This window comes from Rattus norvegicus, chromosome 10, assembly GCF_021556685.1.
Source record: "Rattus norvegicus strain SHRSP/BbbUtx chromosome 10, alternate assembly SHRSP_T2T, whole genome shotgun sequence".
In the NCBI taxonomy this organism is placed as follows: Eukaryota; Metazoa; Chordata; class Mammalia; order Rodentia; family Muridae; genus Rattus; species Rattus norvegicus.
Window position 1 is genome coordinate 88,274,046 of NC_141543.1, and position 21,627 is coordinate 88,295,672.

The following is a 21,627-nucleotide window of genomic DNA, read 5'->3' on the forward strand; positions in this document are numbered from 1 at the left end:
GTGCCACTTCATGGCTCTGCCTCCAGAGGCCTGCCTGGTGCTGCCCAGGGCACCCCTCCCTCCTGGGAGGCAGATCCAAGCTGAGGTTTTGAAGGGAGCCCAGACAGCAGCTATCTGTGTGGTAAGACTGGAAAGGGGGAGCAGACCATTGGCCCACACCATCTCTAAGGCCACATACCAGCTTCCTGTCATACCCAGATCTTACCAGTGCTACCATTTCTAGGGCACCAAACCTGTTACTATGCTCATCCATTTGGATGAATTGTAGGTCTGTGTCAAGAGACAATTCTTAATTACTTCAGCAACTGAACATAGTGGGATAAAAGTGTTTGAGAGTCAGGGGAGGAACACCCAAATTGGCTTTCTTTTATAACTGCCAACCTGTGACTGCTAGCTGTTCCCACCTCAGAGATTTGCTGCACCCACACTTCCTAATTGCCATGGGCTGACCCGGTAGGGCATTGCTCTCAATGAAGAGCCTCTGTGGGGCTTCTGCTGTCCCTCTTGTCTGCTGACTGTGCTCCTGGCACAGATTGTCATGTCCCAGAGTGTGTGGGGGTGGGGTGGGAGGGTGTCTCTGTCCCCAGTCAACCTGATATCCTTGCTGGTCCGAAATGTGCCATCTATTTCAGGTGTAAATCGAGAGGCAGGGTGAATAAGGAAATGGCCTTGAGTGTTCACTGGGGTCAAGGCCACGTTAGCTTGAATAAATCCTTTACCTCCAGTGGCTTGAAGCCAGCATTTATCCAGTACTCTCAAGCATGTGGAACTATGCCTGCCCAGTGGGGACTATGCCCCTCATTTCCAAGTCACTTGGTACCACTCCGTCCTTAGTCCTCCCGAGAGCAGGGGGGCAGAGCTGAGCGGCAGCCCGGAGCTTGGCGGGAGGAGGCAACGGGGGAGGGGCAGGTGGGGAGATCCGGCTGGAGGGGAGGCTCCAACGTCTCCTTCCTTCCTGGTTCTGCAGCGGCTGCTGCTGCTGCTGCTGCTGCTGCTGCTGCTGCTCAGCTCTGTGAAGAGGTAGCTGGTGACTCGGAGACTGTCTCAGAGGCACATCAGCATACGGACCAAGAAGCACTGGCGTTCATGGAGCCTGGGGTAAGGGGGCCTTGCTGACACTACCTGACATTTCTGGGAAGGTTTCCTCTCTTCTGGAGCTGGTTGGTCCACTCCTCTGGTGAAGGCGCTAAGAATGGAGGTGGTTTGGGGATGGCACTCACCCGACTCACTCGACCTCTCCTTCCTACTGGTAGACACCTCCCACCTCTGCTGGGGGCCAGCCGCAAATGGCCAGGGTTCTAGCGGCTAGGAAAAGGGCATAGAAATACCCCAGCACCGGAAGAGTTTTGAAACTTTAAATGGCTGAATGCAGGAGTTTCCCCTTGGGCCAGCCTCTCGTAGCCTGGGCCCTTATGCTGTGACCTCCTGGCCACACTTACACTGTCACTTCCCTGCCCCTTCTGGGCCTCAACTCCTCAGGTGCTTGCTAGCTGCACTGAGCTGCTTCCCCAGACAGGGCAACATCACCCCTCCTGTCCCTTCCCCCTTCACACACACACACACACACACACACACACACACACACACACACACACACACACACACCCTCATGCATTATTGATCTCCTGGCGGAGCCAGGATGGCCAGAGCTGGTGCCAAGGGCGCCTGTGGGCACTGCCGCGGGACCTGGGTGGACCTCGACATGTTCTTGGCCACCTCTTCTCCCACCCACAGTGTCTCAGCCGGCCAGTGTCCTGCTCCTTCTGAGTGGGAGGTGCTTCTCAGGAGCACAGAGGACTAACATGGTAGCAAGGGGCTGGTGAGGCTTTGCAGGGAAGAGAGTCCAAGGTGGGTATCCTTGGACACGTATGGTGAGAGGGGGCGTGGGAAATTAGGACTGTCTCGGGCCTCGGTTTCCCCATGCAGAAAATGGAAGCCTGAGAACTGGCAGCTGTAGGGGCCAATTAGTAGAAGTTTGAGGCTGGTTTGCAGAGCAGTTGTGGCAGAGGGATGGCAAAGAGATTCTGGAGGAGGAAGCAACTGAGCTTGCCCACCTAGTCTCTTTTCTTGGACCCCTTTCTTACTTTGCTCCCCAGCCTCACACACACAGAGTGTTTCCTGGATTCCTGGGTGTTATCCAAGGCAGAGCCAACCACTGGGTGCAGCGGCCACAGTGGGGGTCGGGTTGGGTGTTGCTGCTCAGGCCCAGGGGCGGTCAGGGCATCCTGGGGGTGTGAGGACTGCATGTGAGTGGAGGATGTGTATCTCGGTGCGGGAGGGACCAGAGGTGGGACACATGACAGTATGGTGGTACTCATGGGTCTCTCTTGCTTCAAGGGTCCCCCCAGGACAAGGTGACATTCTCCCCATCCCACCCTGCTCTGCTGTCCTCACCAGGGAATAACTTCTTCCTCATGGACTTCCAGGAAAGAGACACTCCCTCCCTGGCTGAGAGTACTCAGTCTTCAAAGCCCAGCAGTACCCAGCAGGTCTGAGTAGAAGAGTGGCAGAGGGTGGACGGAGCTCGGGTCCCTGGGTCGTGGACTGCGGTAGTGAGCTCACCAACTGCTGCTCTCCCTCTACCCTGGACCTCAGGCCTCCGAGCTGTGGGAGGTGGTGGAGGAGCCTCGGGGCAGGCTGGGAGCAGAAGACATCATGCCTGAGAGACAGGAAGGACACCTGCTCAAGAAGAGGAAGTGGCCTCTTAAGGGCTGGCACAAGGTAGGGTGGCAGGGCAAGGGAGGAGCTACAAGAGGGAGGCTGCTGGACAGCCCTGGTGTTCCTGTGTGGAAAGGAGAAGAAAAACGGTGTGTGTTTGCTTTCTCTCCACCCGCTGTGTTCCTGGCTGCCTGCCTGGTCCTGCCCCTCTGGGACAGAGGTACTTTGTGCTCGAGGATGGGGTCCTTCACTACGCCACGACTCGACAAGATGTGAGTCAGGTTCCGGGCTTGGGATGTGGGGGGAGCCTGACCCAGGATGCTCTGAGCAGGTTGGGGGGTGTCTTGAGTTAGCCAGAGCAGGGTATGGATCTCACTCAGTTCCACCTCTCAGCAACCTCTGTCCAGATACAGTTGGCTTTCTGCATCCTTAGGCTCCACATCTGCAGATTCAACAATTTACACACACACACACACACACACACACACACACACACACACACACACCACCCATGCAAACTTTCAAAATCCGTCTGTACTAAACACATAGGTTTTCTCCTTGTTATGATTCCCTTAAACACTAGAACCGTGAGCCCATAGCATGCCCATTGCTTGCCATTAGGGATTAGAAGTCGTCTAGAAGTGCTTAAAGGACACACGGAGACCATATATATAAGTTATGTGTAGAAGCTGTACCTTTTGCTATTAGAAATGAGCAGGTTTGCATTTTGGTTTCCTCTGTGGCCCCCTAGAACCCAAAACACCATGAGACAACTGCTTCCCTGGGACTCAGCCTCCTTCCTGCTGACACGGGGTGTGGGGCACACTCGGCCACCTGTAGAGCTATCAAATGATGCAAATTGAGTGCCCAAGAAATGGGGGCTTTGTCACCTTAGACCTTGTCCTCCTCTTGTGCTGGGAACAAGAAGCAAGGCTGGACTCTCAGGCTCCTTCCAGGGCGTGGTCCTTCCTCCTCCACATAGACTCCCAGGGGTGTTAGTATTTTTATGACCTCTCAGACCTGGGTGAAGCTGGACATAGCATAATGTTCTGTACCCATGAGGTGACGAAAAAGCCCCTCTGTATACGGCTCGAGGTGCTTGACCCTTGAATCTGGAGTGGCCTCCAGGAGATGATGACACTGTGCTCCAGAGATCCTCAAGCCATTCCCCTGTCCCCACCAATCCTCCACTCCAGATCACCAAGGGGAAGGTTCATGGCTCCATCGATGTCCGGCTATCCGTCATGTCCATCAACAAAAAGGCCCAGCGCATTGACCTCGACACAGAAGACAACATTTACCACCTAAAGGTGACATTCCTGAGGACAGAGTGTTGTGGGTACCAGCCTGGCAGAGGTGGTCAAGGCAGAAGCATAGTTGCCGAGGGCTCTTCTTAGAGTTTGAGGAGAAGAAAGTTTCTATTGTGCGAAACAGCCAGGAGCCAGCCCACTCTGGTGGCTGGCTGTTCACAGATTTAGGACTAAGAACTCTGATGCTTGGAATGTCATCCTCCGACTGTGATAGGGTTTTGTGCAGACTGGGTGCTCTAGGGAAATTCCCTGCATGCCTGGAGACCTGATATTTTGCTCCTGGGGAGCAACCCCTCCCTTCTCACCTCTCTCCAACACTTCTTCAGATCAAATCTCAGGACCTGTTCCAAAGCTGGGTGTCTCAGCTTCGAGCCCACCGTTTGGCCCAGCGCTCGGACCTGCCCAATGCCACTCACCGGAAGGTAAGATGGGGCCTGGAGTGAGAGCAGGTTATAGGACGATCTGGTGGAGGTTGTTGGGAACTGAGATCTAGAGGGTTGGACACCATCTTTCCTGACCCTTGACTTACTCCCCATAGGCTCCTGGCACCCAGACGCTAACAGCAGGCAGTGCCTCAGCCTTACCTGGGGTTGGACCTCGAGAGAAAGTGTCATCCTGGCTGAGGGACAGTGATGGGCTAGACCGATGTTCTCATGGTGAGGGTGCCTGGCCCAGGGCCTCTGTGGGTAGGGCCCATGTTCTCAGATCTGGGAAGTATCAACAAGAAGGGAGAATGTGCACCACTTCCTCAGAGGGAACCCCCCTCTGCCTCCAAAATGATCAAGTCCTCTCTGTCAAATCTTCTTGGCCCTGAGGAGCTCCAACTTAGGAAAGATAGTGGGCTCGTGCCCTGGGCACACAGCAGGCACTGGGACTTCTGCTTGATGCAACGCAGTAAAATTTCTGAATAGCAACAGGGGAAGGCTGTGCCCTAGAAATGTATTCCTGCATTAAGAAACCAAGAGAGTGACCCAGAGAGGGTAGTGTGTATAAATAAGGAGGTATAGTAAGGGAACGGAGCCCGTGCACAGGCAAAAGAGGTGAGAGGTGGTCTGCAGACAGGGTGAGGATAGACCATTGGCCTCCCAGAAAATCAGAAGCAGCTACACCAGAGAACTGGAAGTGCTTGCACTCCTGAAACAGACACACAGAAAAGTGTCAAACTCTCCCTGGCGCCAGTGACCTTTTTGGGTGGAAAGAACCTGAGGGAGGTCGTTGGTCAGGGGTGGGGTGGGGACACACAGGGAACCCTAGTACCTCTACGAGAGCAGTGCCCTCTTCTTCCTTCTCCCCCAGCGCTGTCAGAATGCCAGGGTAAGCTGCAGGAACTACACAGACTCCTTCAGAGCCTGGAGTCCCTACACAGAATCCCCTCCGCCCCTGTGATCCCCACACACCAGGTAAGGGCCAGAGGAATGGGCAGGGAATGCTCAGGGCCCCTTAATCCCATCACTTCATGGGGTCAGGCCTGCCTACTTCATACCTGCCCAGCAGTCTCCGGACGGTTTCTCTGCTCCATTTGCCTGGATTACTGCCAGCATGCTGCACCCTTATGCCCGCCCGGGCAATCTGTGCGCTCCTCCATGGTCTCTCCCAACTCTGTGACTGAAATTACTCTTCAACGTGCCAGGCCTCAGTGACGACCGAGAGACCCAAGAAGGGGAAACGGACCAGCCGCATGTGGTGCACACAGGGCTTTGCCAAGGATGACACCATTGGACGGGTGAGATGGGGTGCTGAGCCCCAAGTTGCAGGGACACAATGCTCTGAAGGAGGCGCCCCTTCACCCTTCGTGTTCACTGTCAGGTTGGCCGTCTGCATGGCTCTGTTCCCAACCTGTCTCGTTACCTGGAATCTCGGGACACTTCTGGCCCACGTGGCCTGCCACCTCCGGACTATGCCCATTTACAGCGCAGTTTCTGGGCTCTGGCCCAGAAGGGTGAGTACGGGCTAGGTAGGGGCTAGGAGCGGGGTCGAGAGGTCCGTCGGGAGAGGAAACGGAGTCTGACTGTGTGGTCTGTCCCCGACAGTGCACAACTCCCTCAGCAGTGTCCTGGTTGCCCTCACCACAGAACGGGACCGACTGAGAGACCTGCACCAGGGCTCAGAGTTGTCAAGGATGGCGGTGAGCCTCGGGGACATGATAGCTGATCAGAGGGAGGGCCCAAGACTGAGGACTGCAGGTCCCATTGGCAAAATCTGTGCCAGGGCTGGGGGTTGACAGGGGCTGCCCCTGAGTTGGTGCGGGTGGTAGATGGGGAGGATTTCCCCTTCCCACACCCAGTCCCTCACCCTCTGCCTCAGGTTTCTGAGGCTCCAGATGGTCAGAGACGTCTCCACTCACTCTCCATATCCTCAGACACCACAGCAGACTCCTTCAGTTCCCTGAACCCGGAGGAGGTGAGGCTCGAGGGTAGACAATGGAGTCCTCCCTGTGCTTTTCCTAACAGGGGCCAGGGTTGATTTTATTTTATTTATTTTTATTATTATTACTTTTTTTTTTTTTAGTCTAGAAATACGGGGAGGGGTTGGAGGGAATCCAGGTTCCCTTTCTCTCACATAACACCACAGTTCTCTTGACTGATCTTGGAGATGGCTTGTGCATCATATTTTGGTTTGGTTTGGTTTGGTTTGGTTGTAGTACTGAGGCGTGAGCCCAGGGCCTTGCCCATGCTAGGCAAGAGGTCTATGTCTGAGCCGCACGTCTGGCTTCTGAGACTTCTGTTTTTACTTCAGAGCTGGTTCTTACCCTTTAGCAGGCCTGCCCAGCCTTTTCACATCCCAATTCACACCCAAGAGCAGCATAATCCACCCCTGTAGTCACAGCACTTGGGAGGCAGAGGCAGGTGGAGCACTATGAATTCAAGGCCAGCCTGGTCTACAGAGTGAGTTCTAGGACAGTCAGGGCTACACAGAGAGACCCTCCCTGTCTTGAATAAGCAAGCAAACAAAAGTGTATAAACAAGTTAATAACAACAAAAAGTTACAAACAATTTTTACAGTGCTTTAAATACGTTTATGATTTTGCATTAGTCTGCCTTCAATTGTGTATGGCTCTTGGGCCACAGGTTGGACATATCTGCATGACAAAACTAAAACCTAAAGAATCTAATCAGTGGACTCATGGTCCCTCAGTAGTAGTCAGGCTGGATTAGAGTCCGAATGTGGTCATTGCATGCCAGCTTTGTATTCTGAGCCTCAGTCTTCTAATCTGCAAGATGGAGACACAGCTGCACCCGTCCATGGGGTATGGGTCCAGACTGAGTGGGCCAGCAAGGGAGAAGGGTGGAGCCAGGCTCTGTTGTGTCCAGCACTTCTTCCAAGTCCAAGTTTATCCCTCTCCCTTAAGCTCTCTCCTCCCTCTGCTATTTCCGCTTAGCAGGGGTTGAGTCTGGTGGGGGGTGGACAGTTCCCTCTCTAGGAACTGTCACTCCAGTGGCCTCTGAGGTCTCGCCTCCATCTGGTTCCCACAGCAAGAAGCTCTGTACAGGAAAGGCCGGGAGCTGACCCCCCAGCTGTCCCAGAGCAGCGTGCTGTCCCTCGCTGACTCCCACACCGAGTTCTTTGATGCCTGTGAGGTGCTCCTCTCTGCCAGTTCTTCCGAGAATGAGGTGAGGGAGGAGGGAGCTGGCAGCAGGAGAGAAGGGACTTGGGCAGGATGGGTGTGGGGCCCGGAGATCCCTGTGCTCTTTTTCACCACCTCAGCAGCCATTTCTGAGAGCACACCCAGCTCTTAAGATTTGTGCGGATCCAGAAACCTCTTCTCCTTGTTGGCCATGCCTTACCTGTCGGCTCTCAGAAGTTATCCTTCCCATGAGCCCATTACAGCTTTCATTCTCCTTTGACCCAGACTCAGCATCTCAGTACCATCAACTCCTCTTTCCTCTCTAGCTTACCAAGTTCTCAGCTCTTTTCTACAAGTTGGTACCAGCCGTGACAGGACAATATCTTAGGGTTTCCAGCAAAGGGCTAACTCATCACATTCTTACCAAGTCCTGGGCATTGCCCGTCTCTTTACCCCTACCTACCAATTTTTCCCACCCAGGGTTCTGAGGAGGAAGAGTCATGTGCTAGTGAGATCACCACCAGCCTGTCTGAAGAGGTCCTGGACATCAGGGGAGCTGACCGCTATCCAAAAGGTACCAACTAGATGAGGGCCGCGAGACGAGGGGGAACCTGGGTTTATGTGTAGAGCAGCTGTTTGCTGGTGGCCTAGGTCATGAGGGGGCAGTCCTTTGTGTCTGGTGGGAGATTGGCTTTGGGTACTGATTCTAGAATTAACCTTGGAACCACGAGTTGAGATATATATGGGGGCATCACTTCCTGGGGTTGGGTGCACCAGACTTGGGAACGGTGCTGGCCCTCATCCCATTGGCTGTAATAGGGTATGGCAGGGGGACACGTGGTTCCACTTGAGCACATTAGCAGAGTAGCTTTGGGCTTGGCATTTTACTCAAAATGGCCAGAGACAGGGAGTATAGCATGGTTTGTAGACTGTTGCCTCCTACGTACAAAGCCCTGGGTTCAGACGCCAGTGCAGCATGAACTGAGAATGGCGGCAGACGCCTATAATTCCAGCAAGCACTCAGGAGGTGCCGGCAGAAGAGTGAGATCAAGGTTATTCTCAGCTCCACAGGCAGTTGGAACTCAAGGGGACCCTGTCCCTCCAGAATAGCGGGAGGACAGAGGAGAATCTGGACCCTGGCGTCTGTTTTGTTCATCGGTCCAGCTTCTGTGCACTGTGTACAGCAGTGGACCCATCCTGTCTGGGTGGTTTTTAGCCCTGCTGCCCACGCACATCCCCAGGCTATCACAAACAGTCAGATGCCGGTCGCCTACCATAGCGGGCACCGCTGGAATGCCTCAGGTGGTTAGGAGGCAATTGTGCCGTGGTCTTGGCATGTCTGGAATGCCAGTGTCCAGAGGGAGACTAAAGCGTTTGCATTGGCCCAGGGGCCTGTGTTCCAGGGATTGCCGTAGGGCCCCCTCGACGCCGCTGCTTGCCAGCTGCCAGTGGGCCCGGGACAGACGTGAGCCTGTGGAATATCCTCCGCAACAATATCGGCAAAGACCTGTCCAAGGTGTCGATGCCCGTGCAGCTCAACGAGCCGCTCAACACGCTGCAGAGGCTCTGCGAGGAGCTGGAGTACAGCAGCCTCCTGGACCAGGCCAGCCGCATGGCTGACCCCTGCGAGCGCATGGTACCCACTCAGGGCCACCTGTTTCTCCTCGGGTTCTGTCTGTCATCCCAGGCCCCTGCCGGGTGGGTCCCAGATGTTGGAGCACTACATCCAAGTCCCGGACTTTGCTTGCGGCGGGCTACTGTCCCCATTCCGGGGCTTCTTTACCTACGGCACTCCGCTTGGCCTGCCCACAGGTATACATCGCAGCCTTTGCTGTCTCTGCCTACTCCTCCACGTACCACCGGGCGGGATGCAAGCCCTTCAACCCGGTCCTGGGAGAGACCTACGAGTGTGAGCGGCCTGACCGGGGTTTCCGTTTTATCAGCGAGCAGGTGTGGGCCCCGAGGTGGGAGGACTATTTCCAGGGTTGGGCCAGGGAGGGCCTGGGCTGTGGGGACCAGAAAGTGGGCCAGCGGAGCTAGTGCACAGAGAAGAGCAGGAAGCAGTGGCCCCGGGCCAGGGACGTGCTAATGGGGAAGGGCTCTGCTCTTCTTATGGGAGGCAGAGGGAAGCAGAACTTATGGGGTATCCAAAGGCACATCCCACGGTGTGCTGTGGGGAGTGGCACTGCTAGCTAGGTCTCGAAGGGTGGATTGGAGAAAGCCTGGGTAAGGAGCTGGAAGAATGGTTTGTTTCACATGTGTGTAGAACAGGGTGGATCAACTTCAGCAAAGCTAGAGACAGGGCTGAGGGCAGGCTAAACCCTGTGCTTTGTAGGTGAAGGTGAGGTGGATTCTGGGATTTTATTTGCTTCTAAATCTGAAGGCTGTGGGAGGCGTGGGGGACTCGGGCACGTTTGCAGTGGCAATCTCTAAAGAACACTCGGGCAGTGGTGTGCAACAGTTGGCAGAGGCCATTATCGGGCCATTAAAGTCATCTGCCTGAGAGCCAAGGACATCCTGCACTTAGCCCGTGGCACGCTGGATTCAGGAGCTCTTATTTGCATCACCACTGACAGAACTCAGCAGCCAGGTAGATGGAGAGAGACCTGGGAAGTGGCCGACCCTGTACCAGGGTACCCACCCATGGCGCAGTGAAGGGCCCAGCTCCAAGGAGCTGCCAACCTTGTGTGGGCAGCAGATTGGAACAAGTGTGGAGGGGCCTCTTACAGTACCGGGAAGTGAGGTTGGTGAGCTGAGGGAGAAAGCTGGACGGTCCTGTCTTTCTAGTTGAAGAGACTTTGTGCATGGGTGCAGGTGCCACCTAGCAAGAGAGTGGTGAAAGGTAAGAAAGGAGCCGAACCATGTTGCCCACTGGGTGGCACTTCCTCAGAGGAATGTCCTGTTGACTTTGAGGCCTGCAGACCTGGGGCTGGCATGAGGTGACAAATCAGGTGTCACCTGGAGGGTCAGTGGTCCGTGGGACCAGGGGCAGAAAGGACAGGGCAGAAATGGAGTTATAGAGTGTAGCAGGTGTACTCAGCTTGCAGCCCACACTGGCCGAGTGCATCCATGGACAAGTGTGACGTCAGCCCAACACTTTTGTAGATAACATCATATTGCTGTGTCAAATGTCGGACAAGGCTAGGTGTGGTGGCATGTGCCTTTAATGCCATTCCTAGGGAGGTAAAGGTCTCTGTGAGTTTGAGGCCAGTGGTCCACACAGCGAGTTCTAGGAGAGTCAGGACTATATAAAGTGAGAGAGACCCTGCCTCAACCCTCCCCCTCAAAAAAGGTTGGACAACCCTGACAAGAGGGAAAGATTTTATCTTTTTTAGATTTATTTATTTTATGTATAGGAGCACAACAGTAGCTGTCCTCAGATACACCAGAAAAGGGCATCAGATCCCATTACAGATGGTTGTGAGCCACCATGTGGTTGCTGGGAATTGAACTCAGGACCTCTGGAGGAACAGTTAGTGCTCTTAACCACTGAGCCATCTCTCCAGTGCCCTGTTTTGTTTTAAACTTTATTCTTCTCTCATACATTACATCCCAACTGCAGTTTCCCTTCCTCCTCTCCTAGTCCCTCCCCCACTTCCCCTTTCCCCAAGAAGAGTGAAAGTTACAAAATAAGAATAAAATCTAGAAAAAGAACCAGTGTGATAGCTCAGCACGTAAGGGTGCTTGCCGCTAAGTCTGACGACCTGAGTCCAATCTCCATGACCTACATGGTAGAAAGAACAAACGAGCTCCGACAAATTGTCCTCTGACCTCCACACATGCTCCTGTGTACAGACACAGGTAAGACGAACAGGCATTTATAGGTACGTATGTAGATATATTAAACTTTATGTGTGTGTTTTGCCTACCTGTACAGTAGGTCCTCCCCTACTGTACAGTACTTGCCTACCTGGTTCTGCAGAGGACAAAAGAGTGCATCAGATCCCCTGGAACTGGAGTAATAGATATTTGTAAGCTGCCATGTGGGTGCTGGAAATTGAACTTGGATTCATTTGTTTACACTGAGAAGCTGCGTGTATGTGTGTGTGTGTGTGTGTGTGTGTGTGTGTGTGTGTGTGTGTGTGGTGTGAGAGAGAGACAGACACAAAGAGAGACAGAAACAGAATCAGAGAGAGACAGAGGGAGAGAGACAGAGACAAAGAGAGAGACGGAGACAGAGGGAGAGTGAGAGAGAGAGACAGAGACAGAGAGACACAGAGAGAGGCATCATATGAATGCAGTCCGGATTTCCAGTGCCTGCCCAGTAGCTGCCCTTACCTGATAAAACTCATGCTTTCTGAACGATTATGACTTATCAGGTCAGTGACCAACACACTATAAAATAGATTCTAACCGCTCCCAAAGGGTTGGTATGGACTCTTTTTCTTTTTTCTTGGAGCTGGGGACCGAACCCAGGGCCTTGCGCTTGCTAGGCAAGCGCTCTACCACTGAGCTAAATCCCCAACCCCTGGTATGGACTCTTGAATAAATAATATATGAGAGAGAGGGACAGAGAGAGAGAGAGACAGAGACAGGCATCATATGAATGCAGTCCCCAAGGAGGGCAGAAGAGGGCGTTAGATTTCTTTGGAGCAGTAGCTGTAGGATGTTTTGAGGAGGTTCCCAGTATATTCTCTTAACTGCTGATCCACCTTTCCATTCCCTAAACATAAGTGTATTTATGTGTATGGGTGCATATTTACACACACACACACACACACACACACACACACACACACACACACACACACACACACTAGGGTTTAGAGAGATGGCTCAGGGATGGAGAATACCTAGAGGACCCAGGTTCAGTGCCCAGCACCACAATGTGGCTCACAACTGACCGTAATTCCAGTTCCAGGAGGTCCGATGCCCTCTTCTGGTCTTTGCAGACATATAACACATATGCATCCGCGTGGGCACTCACTCATTCACATAACTTTTTTAAGAAAAAAAATGTAATTCAAAACTAGGAAAAAATGCAACTGTTTTCAAGAAAGGTTACCACAAGGCAGAGAGACGAATTGGTCCAGTTTTTGTCGGTGGCGTTTTGCTTTGTTTTTTGAGGCAAAGTCTTACGGCGACGTAACCCTGGCTGGCCTTGAACCTGCCTCCACTTCCTGAGAACAGAGATGAAAGGTGTGTGCCAGGGAAGAGAAAGAAAATTTTACAAAGCAGAATAGAGCGTACATCGGGAGGCAGCCTCCCATTCTGACCCCCGGGGAGGACCTTTGCTACTAAGTGTGCTAGCAGGAATGGTGACCACAGATGCCAGCAGGACGTCCATCTCTAGAGAGGGAAGGCTGAGGATGCAGTCATAGCCCCTGCACTCTTGCTGATGGTTCCCATCACGCAGTATAAAGCCTTGTTCATAAGGCCGAGTGTGCCCGTAGTTTTGTTCCTTCATTACTGAATACGCCTTTGTGCGGACACACCGCAATTTGCTTGTTTTCTTTTTGATTGACATTTGAATTGTTTCCTGTTTGGGGAGATTATGAATAAAAGGGCTATGCGTGCTTGTGTGGGAAAAGAAAGGGGAGGCTTGCGGCTTAGGATGGGAGAAACAGGAAATCCTTTCGTTCAGAGAGAAGAGGCCACGCAGAGAGAAGGACTGAAGGGAGAAGGTGTGGGAGAGCTGAGGAGAGCTGCGGCATGGGGGTGGGGAGCTGAGGAGGGGAGCAGGAGCAGGGGTGAAGAGCAGTGGAGGAAGAGCTGTGGTGCAGGGGAGGGGAGCTGAGGAGGGGAGCAGGAGCAGGAGTGAGGCCAGAGTGGAAGGAGTTAACTGTTCCTGTTCTCTGTTCTCCCTCTCACTGCAGGAGCAGAGGGCCTTAGGGGTGGCTCAGGCTTAGGGCCTTAGAAGATGGCTGAGCGCCCAGGGCCTAGATGTAGAGCTATATGAAGCTGGATCTTTCCCCTGTAGATTGTGTGTGTCCAGATAAGGTCTCGGCCAGGGATGGATACAAAGAGTGGCTGTCCAGCCAAGCTTGTTTCTGTATTTTAATTATGTCTGTATCAGTGTTTTGCCTACATGTACGCCCATGTGCCACGTTCATGGAGGCCAGAGGGAGCTCCTGGAACTTGGAGTCCCAGGCTGTCGTGGGCCTCCATGTGGGTGCTGGGAACCAAAACGAAGTTCTCCAAAAGGGCAGCCAGTGTTCTTAACTCTTGAGACGACTCTCTGGTCTCCAAGATGCATTATTTTTATTTATGATGTATGTGGCTATGCCACGTGTGTGCAGGTAGCCACAAAGGCCAGAAGAGGTCGCCGAATCCCTTGGAACTAGAGTTACAGGCAGTCGGGATTTGTCCAAGTGGGAATTGAACTAAGGTCCTCAGTTGCTTACTGCATTTATTTATGTATGTATGTGTCTATGAGCATATGTTCCACATGCAGCACACGTGTGGAAGTCAGAGAGCAGCTTGCGGAGTCTGTCCTCTCTTTCCACCATGTAGGTTCTAGAGATCAAACTCAAGTTATCGGGGTTGGTGACAAGCATGGTTTTGGTTGTTGCTGTTTTGTTTTTGTTTTTAAGATTTATTTTGGGCTGGAGAGATGGCTCAGCAGTTAAGAGCACCCGACTGCTCTTCCAGAGGTCATGAGTTCAATTCCCAGCAACCACATGGTGGCTCACAACCATCTGTAAAGAGTTCCGATGCCCTCTTCTGGTGTATCTGAAGACAGCTACAGTGTACTTAAATATAATAAATAAATAAATCTTTTTAAAAAAAAGATTTATTTTTTGTTCGGTCCCCAGCTCCAAAAAAAAAAAAAAAAAAAAAAAGATTTTTTTTTTCCGGAGCTGGGGATCGAACCCAGGGCCTTGCGCTTGCTAGGCAAGCGCCTACCACTGAGCTAAATCCCCAACCCCCCAAAAAAAGATTTATTTTTTATCTGAGGACACTATCGCTGTCTTCACACACACCAGAAGAGGGCACTGGATCCCATTACAGATGGTTGTGAGCCACCATGTGGTTGCTGGGATTTGAACTCAGGACCTCTGGAAGAGCAGTCAGTGCTCTTTAACCGCTGAGTCCCCAGTGACATGCATGTTTACTCACCAAGCCATGCCCTGGCATTTCTGGAGAGTGGGGGGAGCAAGGGTAGGAATGCTGGGTAGAAGGAAGGGAAGCCAAGGTGCCGCCTACAGGCCACGAGAAAGCAGGGTGGTAAGGAGAAAGTCTTGGCTGCAGCCAGAGTCTGGGAAAGGCCAGGAAACAGGGAGGTGAGACTGTAGAAATGTCCACTTTGAAGGTTGCAGATGTGAAGCCATTTCCAAGTGAGGATAAGGCCAAAAGTTTCCAGACTGTAGAGTAGAGCCAACCGTGATCAGATGGGGAGGAGGCAAATGGAGACGGAAGCAGGTCCTCAGGGAGGGCCAGGTTTCAGGGCACAGACTGGAGGCCCTGTTTGGTACACTACAGGGAATGTCTGCCCAAAGCAGGCTGGTTAAGGGCTCTATCTAAGGACTGGCCAAGGTTAGCCAGCAAGGCAGATGAGCAGGGAGAACACAGGGCCCCCACCGGAAGGAGAGAATAAGGACTTGGATGGCCACTGGAGGTAATGGGGAAAAAAGACTTACAATTAACTGATTCTTGTGTAACTAAGTCACGTCAGAGAACCTGGGGTAAGAGGGAGGCATATTAGAAGATCCCAAGCTCCTCAAGGACAGTGTTAAGGACGTCTTTGCTCATTAAGGTCTCCCATCATCCCCCGATCTCCGCGTGTCATGCAGAATCTGAGAACTTCATCTTCTGGCAAGGTGAGGGATGTGGGGCTGGATGACCATGAAGGTCAGGGATAGCGGGGTGGGGGTGGCTGGAACATTCTGGATCACTCTGGCCTCATCTCTGCTGCTCCCTGTCCCTCCCCCAACTGAATTCCAGACATGAAATGGAAGAACAAGTTCTGGGGCAAATCCCTGGAGATCGTGCCCGTGGGGACAGTCAATGTCAGCCTGCCCAGGTGAGTACTGTAGTGGCCGGGCCTGCCCGTGCGCCTGCTGGCTGCCCATGGGGCCAGTGCTGTGGCAGATTAGAGGGGTCTGGTCTAGCCCTAAGCTTCAGGAGCTTATAGCAGGCAGCCTCTGTACATGTTACACTTGCATTTGCAACAGTTACTGTAAAAAAAAAAAAAGGTGCGATGTCTAAGAACAGGGTGGGGGCGGGGCCTAATGAGGTCATCTGACTAAGTGTCTTTCACAACTTTTTGATCGTGATTCACATTAAGAAATGCACTTGAGGGGTTGGGGATTTAGCTCAGTGGTAGAGCGCTTGCCTAGGAAGCGAAAGGCCCTGGGTTCGGTCCCCAGCTCCGAAAAAAAGAACAAAAAAAAAAAAAAAAAAAAAAAAAAAAAAAAGAAATGCACTTGAGACTTCAAACCAGCATGCATGCGAGGCACACCACACACACACACACACACACACACACACACACAGAAAGAGAGAGAGAGACAGAGACAGAGAGACAGAGAGAAATCTAAATAAATCTTGGGATACACTACACATACACAGACATCTAAATGAATCTTGGGACAAATGAATCACAAACCAAGTCCAAAAATCCTCATTTCAGCCGGCTGTGGTGGCACACACCTTTAGTCCAAGCACTTGGGAGACAGAGGCAAGCACATCTTGGAGTTCAAGGCCAGCCTGGTTACAGAGTGCATTCCAGGACAGCCAAGGCTACACAGAGAAACCCTGTCTTGAAATAGAAAGTCCTACTCTAAGTCGGTCATACAGATGGGCCTGGTGTGGTGGAGCACATTGTCTTTAATCCCAGCATTTGGACAGCTGAAGCAAGTGGCTATCTGTGGGTTCAAGGCAGCCTGGGCTATACAGCAAATCCCAAGGCCAGCCAGGGCTACCCAGGGAACTCTGACTCAAGAAAACCCAGAACCAGAGAGTGGTTGGGATTCTCGTATTCTGGGGCACTCAGGGACTTTCTAATGGATACAGGCACATTCACTCACGACTCTGCTGTATGAACAGGGTCATACCTCACAGGGCCGGCACTAGGACCCTGGGACTCCTTCTTTCGGGCCCATGTGACTTGATACCGCAAGCTGGGAACAGTTCCTTCAAAGCCCACCTTTTCCTCCCAGGGCTGACTGACTGTTTACCTATGTGTCTGTCTCTCTCAGGTTTGGGGATCACTTTGAGTGGAACAAGGTAACGTCCTGTATTCACAACATCCTGAGTGGCCAGCGCTGGATCGAGCATTACGGAGAAGTGCTTATCCGAAATACACAAGATAGCTCTTGCCACTGCAAAATCACCTTTTGCAAGGTAGGCTTGCTGCCCTGACCCCGCCCCTCCACCCTGACCCCGCCCCTCCACCGTGAGAGAGGCCTCTAATCCGGACATCTTTGGGACGTAGAGAGAGCTCCTCACTCGGGCCGCCTTCTCCACCCTAGGCCAAGTACTGGAGTTCTAACATCCATGAGGTACAAGGTGCGGTGCTTAGCAGGAGTGGCCGCGTCCTCCACCGCCTCTTCGGGAAGTGGCATGAGGGACTGTACCGAGGCCCCCCACCGGGTGGGCAGTGCATTTGGAAACCCAGTAAGTGGGGTGTCCTGGGCGGGCTGGGAAGGATGAGGATGGCTCTAACATAGTTCACCTGTCCCAGCTCCTTGCCTCCCCCAGACTCGATGCCCCCAGACCATGAGCGAAACTTCGGGTTCACGCAGTTTGCCCTGGAGTTGAATGAGCTGACGGCAGAGCTGAAGAGGACGCTGCCTTCCACTGACACACGGCTACGGCCTGACCAGAGGTCAGTGCCTGGCTGGGTCCCTCAAGGAACTCCTTAAAATGGGGAAGGGGAAGAGACTTCGGGTTTGGGGACCCCCGAGACTAGCCTGTGCACTGACCGAGGTCTGGATCGTCAGATACCTGGAGGAGGGGAACATACAGGCCGCTGAGGCCCAGAAGAGAAGGATAGAGCAGCTACAGCGCGATCGGAGAAGAGTAATGGAGGAAAACAACATAGTCCACCAGGCGCGCTTCTTCAGGTGCTTCAGCCCTACCTGCCCTGCATCCCTCCGCAGCCCGGCTCCTCATTGCCCCTTATTCTTTGAGTAGGGTGACGGTGGGAGGCAGTACCAGGGACCTAACCTGCACTGGACTGTCCCCTACCCACACCTAATGATGCTTTTTCCCCAGGCGACAGACAGACAGCAGCGGCAAGGAGTGGTGGGTGACCAACCATACATACTGGAGGCTACGCGCTGAGCCAGGCTATGGGAACCTGGATGGGGCTGTGCTCTGGTAACCCTGGCCTCGGGGCAGGAGACTCTAGCTCATCACTCCTGCCCCAGCTCCTGCTATGGACATGTGGGTGAGGTCGGGCTCCCTCTCGCTGCCCTTGAGTGCCAAGGGGCAGCCTAGGCTCCAGCCCTTTCCCCCTCTGCTGGCCAGAGGGGTTGTATCTCAGCACAGTCCCGTTCCACCGCTGGGATGGAAGTGGAGTCTGTGTTCCCCCCACCCCCCGTCTTGTTACCCCAAGTCTGGCGTGTCAGACCCTTCTCGCTCAGCCACCCTCCTCCTCTGGGAGCGTTTGGGAGGGATGCCAGTTTCCCCAGATCCGTCCCCCATTTCAGTGCCTTCCTTGGACACAGAGGGCCCCTTGATGCTACCCAGACTTCCCGTGCCCAGGGTGTTGCCTGTGTTGGCTGTGTTGGAGTGAGTGAAGGACAGGAGATGCCTCCTTTCCCATCTGTCCTCCCTTCAGCATCTTCCCTGTGCCCTGACCCATCCCTTGTCCTGCATCCCCTTCTCCCAAACTGCAAAGCACCTTTGGCTTCCGGCTCCTCCATCCCTGCTCCACCAGTGGTCCCCTCAGGCTCAGCTTAGCAAAAGTCCCAAGAGGTGGAGAGCAGTCTGGGGTGCCTGGTCTCAGATCCACCCAGGAGGGAGTGAGCCAGTGTGAGCGTACGTTTGTGTAGGAGTGTGTGTGTGTCCTGCTCGCCGGCGAGCAGGCTTCCTCATGTAGCCAGGACACCTCCGCTGTTGCTGGTGTCTGTTACAGTTGCTGCTCAATTTCCCAGTTTGCCTGAGTCAGGTGAATTGCTATGACATTCCAAGCTCCAATAAAGACTGTCCTAGACTTTGGCCTGTGACCGCTCATTGAAAAATACAGGTTCTCAAGCTCTGGGGAAAGTTCACAGCCACTGCAGTATATGGACTCATGCCGCTCCAAAAGGTCCATCTCCAAAGGAGTAGAGTGACTGTCTAGCACGCAGGAAGTCAATCCTGGGTTCAGTACTCAGCACTGACCAAGGACTGGGGGAAGCGCTTGACAAAAGGTAACTCGTTTGGGCCAGCAAGACGGCTCAGGGTAGCTACATGTGGTGGCCCACACCTTTGATCCTAGCATTTGAGAAGCAGAGATAGGCAGGTCTGTGAGTTCGAGGCCAGCCTGGTCTATAGAGTGAGTTCCAAGACAGCCAGGGCCGTTACACAGAGAAACCCTGTCTCAAAAACAAAACAAGACAAAGGATGTCTCAGGGGGGTAAATAGAGTTTTTCATGCAAGTATACTGGTCTGAGTCTGATCCCTGGAACCCATGTAAACCATGGAACACACACACACACACACACACACACACACACACACACACACACACACACACGATGTTTTTACTTCCTGGAACTGTGGCCTTATTTGGAAGCAGGGAAGCAGGGAATGGGCAGATAAACTGGTTTCTTGTGTGAACAAGAAAGTTGGCCACAGGGAAGAGCACTGTGGGAAATGGGCCAAGGCACGATGGGTGGTGGGCAAGCTGACGGGAGGGAGAGCTCCACAGCCAGGAATGTCCAGCATGCAGTGAACCAGCAGCAGTAGACAGCATCTCTGAGTCCTGAGAAGGAGCTGGCCCTGCGCACATGCCAGCTTTCAGACCTCTGGCCTCGCTGTAGGATTTCCTTTGCGTGGTTTGTGACTGTTCATGTATATGGGTGTGTGTATAGGCGTGGGCGTGCCCATGTGAATGTGTTCATGTGGCACCAGGTCTTTCCTCTAGAACCTTCTATCTTGTTTGTTTGAGATAAGGTCTCATTGGCCTGGAACATCTGTAGGCCCGCTGGCCTGTATCTATCTCTGTGGTGCTTTACATATGCTTGGCTCAGGGTGTGGCACTATTAGAAGGTGTGGCCTTGTTGAAGTAAGTGTGTCACTGGGCTTGGGCTTCAAGACCCTTGTCTTAGCTGCCTGGAAGCCAGTCTTCTCCCATTTGCCTTCAGAACAAGATGTAGAAGTCTCAACTCCTCCAGTGCCATGTCTGCCTGGACACTGCCATCCTTTCTGCTATGATGATGATGGACTGAACCTCGGAAACTGTAAGACAGCCCCAATTAAATGTTGTTTCTGGAAGAGTTGCCTTATGGTGTCTGCTCACAGCAATGAAGCCCTAACTAAGGCATCTCCCATCTCATCCCCAGTGGGATGACAGCATGAAATTGTTCTGGGAATGCAAACACGAGTCCTTGGTACTTTGAAGGCAAGCACTTTACTTACTGAGCGCTCTCTCTCTCTCTCTCTCTCTCTCTCTCTCTCTCTCTCTCTCTCTCTTTCTGTGTGTGTGTGTGTGTGTGTGTCTCCAGTTGTCTTTTTTATTTAAGATTTATTTATTATATATGTATGTAAGTACACTGTTGCTGTCTTCAGACACACCAGAAGAGGGCATCAGATCCCATTACAGATGGTTGTGAGCCACCATGTGGTTGCTGGAAATTGGACTCAGAACCTCTGGAAGAGCAGCCAGTGCTCCTAATGGCTGAGCCATCTCTCCAGCCCTCCAGTTGTCTTTTTTGAAACAGTGTCTATGCTGTACCCAGACTCCCTGAAGCCCTGTGTAGTCCAGGCTGGCCCTGACTGTTCAATGTTCAGCAATCCTTTTGTCTCAGCCTCCTGAACATGGACATTGCCTAAGCCACCAATCCCAGCTCCTGGGTGATATTTAAATTAGCACCTTTCTTGCTTAAAATGCCCCCATCACCTCCACCTCCCAGTGCCCAGAAACATGAGCTGGGCTGAAGCAAAAGACTAACAACTTCCAGTCACGGGCTTTTTCTCCTCTCTCCCCATCTCAAGGAAGAGCGGACTCTGCCTTTGCAGGGGCTTTTGTTGGTGACAGAGGATTTTGTTTTGTTCTATTTTAAGATAGTTCTACTGTTACCAAGGCTGACCTGGAACTCACTATATAGCCCAGGCTAGTCTCGAACTCACAGTACCCCTCTTACCTCAGCCACAAGCCTGAGCCATTATGTCGGGCAGCATTATAGCGGGCAGCACCAGCAGTTATTAGCTTGGTTCCATCTCGTTGTAAAATTAAACAGTCCTTCTTGTTTGTTTGGTTGGTTGGTTTTAGAATTATTTATTTGACGTATATAAGTACACTGCAGCGGTCTTCAGATACATCAGAAGAGGGCGTTGGATCTCTTTACAGATGGCTGTGAGCCACCATGTGGTTGCTGGGAATTGAATTCAGGACCTCTGGAAGAGCAGTCAGTGCTCTTAACCGCTGAGCCATCTCTCCAGCCCAGACAGTCTTGCTATGTGGCCTGGCCTTGAACTTGTGATCTTCCTGCTTCACATCTCCAGTTTATTTATGGAGACTGTTAACATGAACACACTTGACCTAACACCATATGCCAGAAATAACTGCAACCCATCCCCCAAGCCAGCTGAAGCCTACATATATCAGGCCCTTTTTATAACACTGAGCACACACTGCCTCCATCCCCCACCTTTCCCTCAGAGCTGCAGAACACCAATGAGACCAGCCTGTGTTCACCCTCCTCACTGGAGTTTGAAACAGACCCAATTCCAACATTTAAGTCCCTGAGAGGCAGGGACCGGGCCTTCTGTAGCTTGTGCCATCTCAACTGTGTGTCCTCTCTCAGCTGAATGCAGGAGCCAGCTGGACAGGCGCAAAGATGAGATTGTGGTCATCCTTACTGGTTCCGTAAGTCTGTCCCCTTCAGAAAGGCCCTTTTCTCTTTCTCAATCGCCTTTGGAGACAGAGTGCTGCTGTGTACCTCAGCTGAACTTCAGCTTGAAATCCTCTGGCTTGCCAAATAGGGACATGCACAGACACCA

General features: G+C 52.7%; 1 protein-coding gene across 7 annotated transcripts; it reads left to right on the forward strand.

Annotated features, from left to right (window-relative positions):
- The first annotated feature begins 944 nt into the window (after positions 1-944).
- Osbpl7 (oxysterol binding protein-like 7) lies at positions 945-18,640 on the forward strand. 7 transcript variants are annotated; one of them, NM_001440152.1, is given in 23 exon segments: positions 945-1,098; positions 2,338-2,489; positions 2,596-2,721; positions 2,877-2,930; positions 3,855-3,968; positions 4,295-4,390; positions 4,507-4,624; positions 5,265-5,368; positions 5,599-5,691; positions 5,775-5,907; positions 5,999-6,093; positions 6,273-6,368; positions 7,442-7,579; positions 8,014-8,107; positions 8,922-9,169; positions 9,346-9,483; positions 15,230-15,293; positions 15,418-15,496; positions 16,674-16,818; positions 16,947-17,091; positions 17,176-17,302; positions 17,418-17,540; positions 17,692-18,640. In NM_001440152.1, coding segments are annotated over 22 exon segments (2,514 nt in total). In that variant the 5' UTR covers positions 945-1,098; positions 2,338-2,414; the 3' UTR covers positions 17,801-18,640.
- Positions 18,641-21,627: the final 2,987 nt, after the last annotated feature.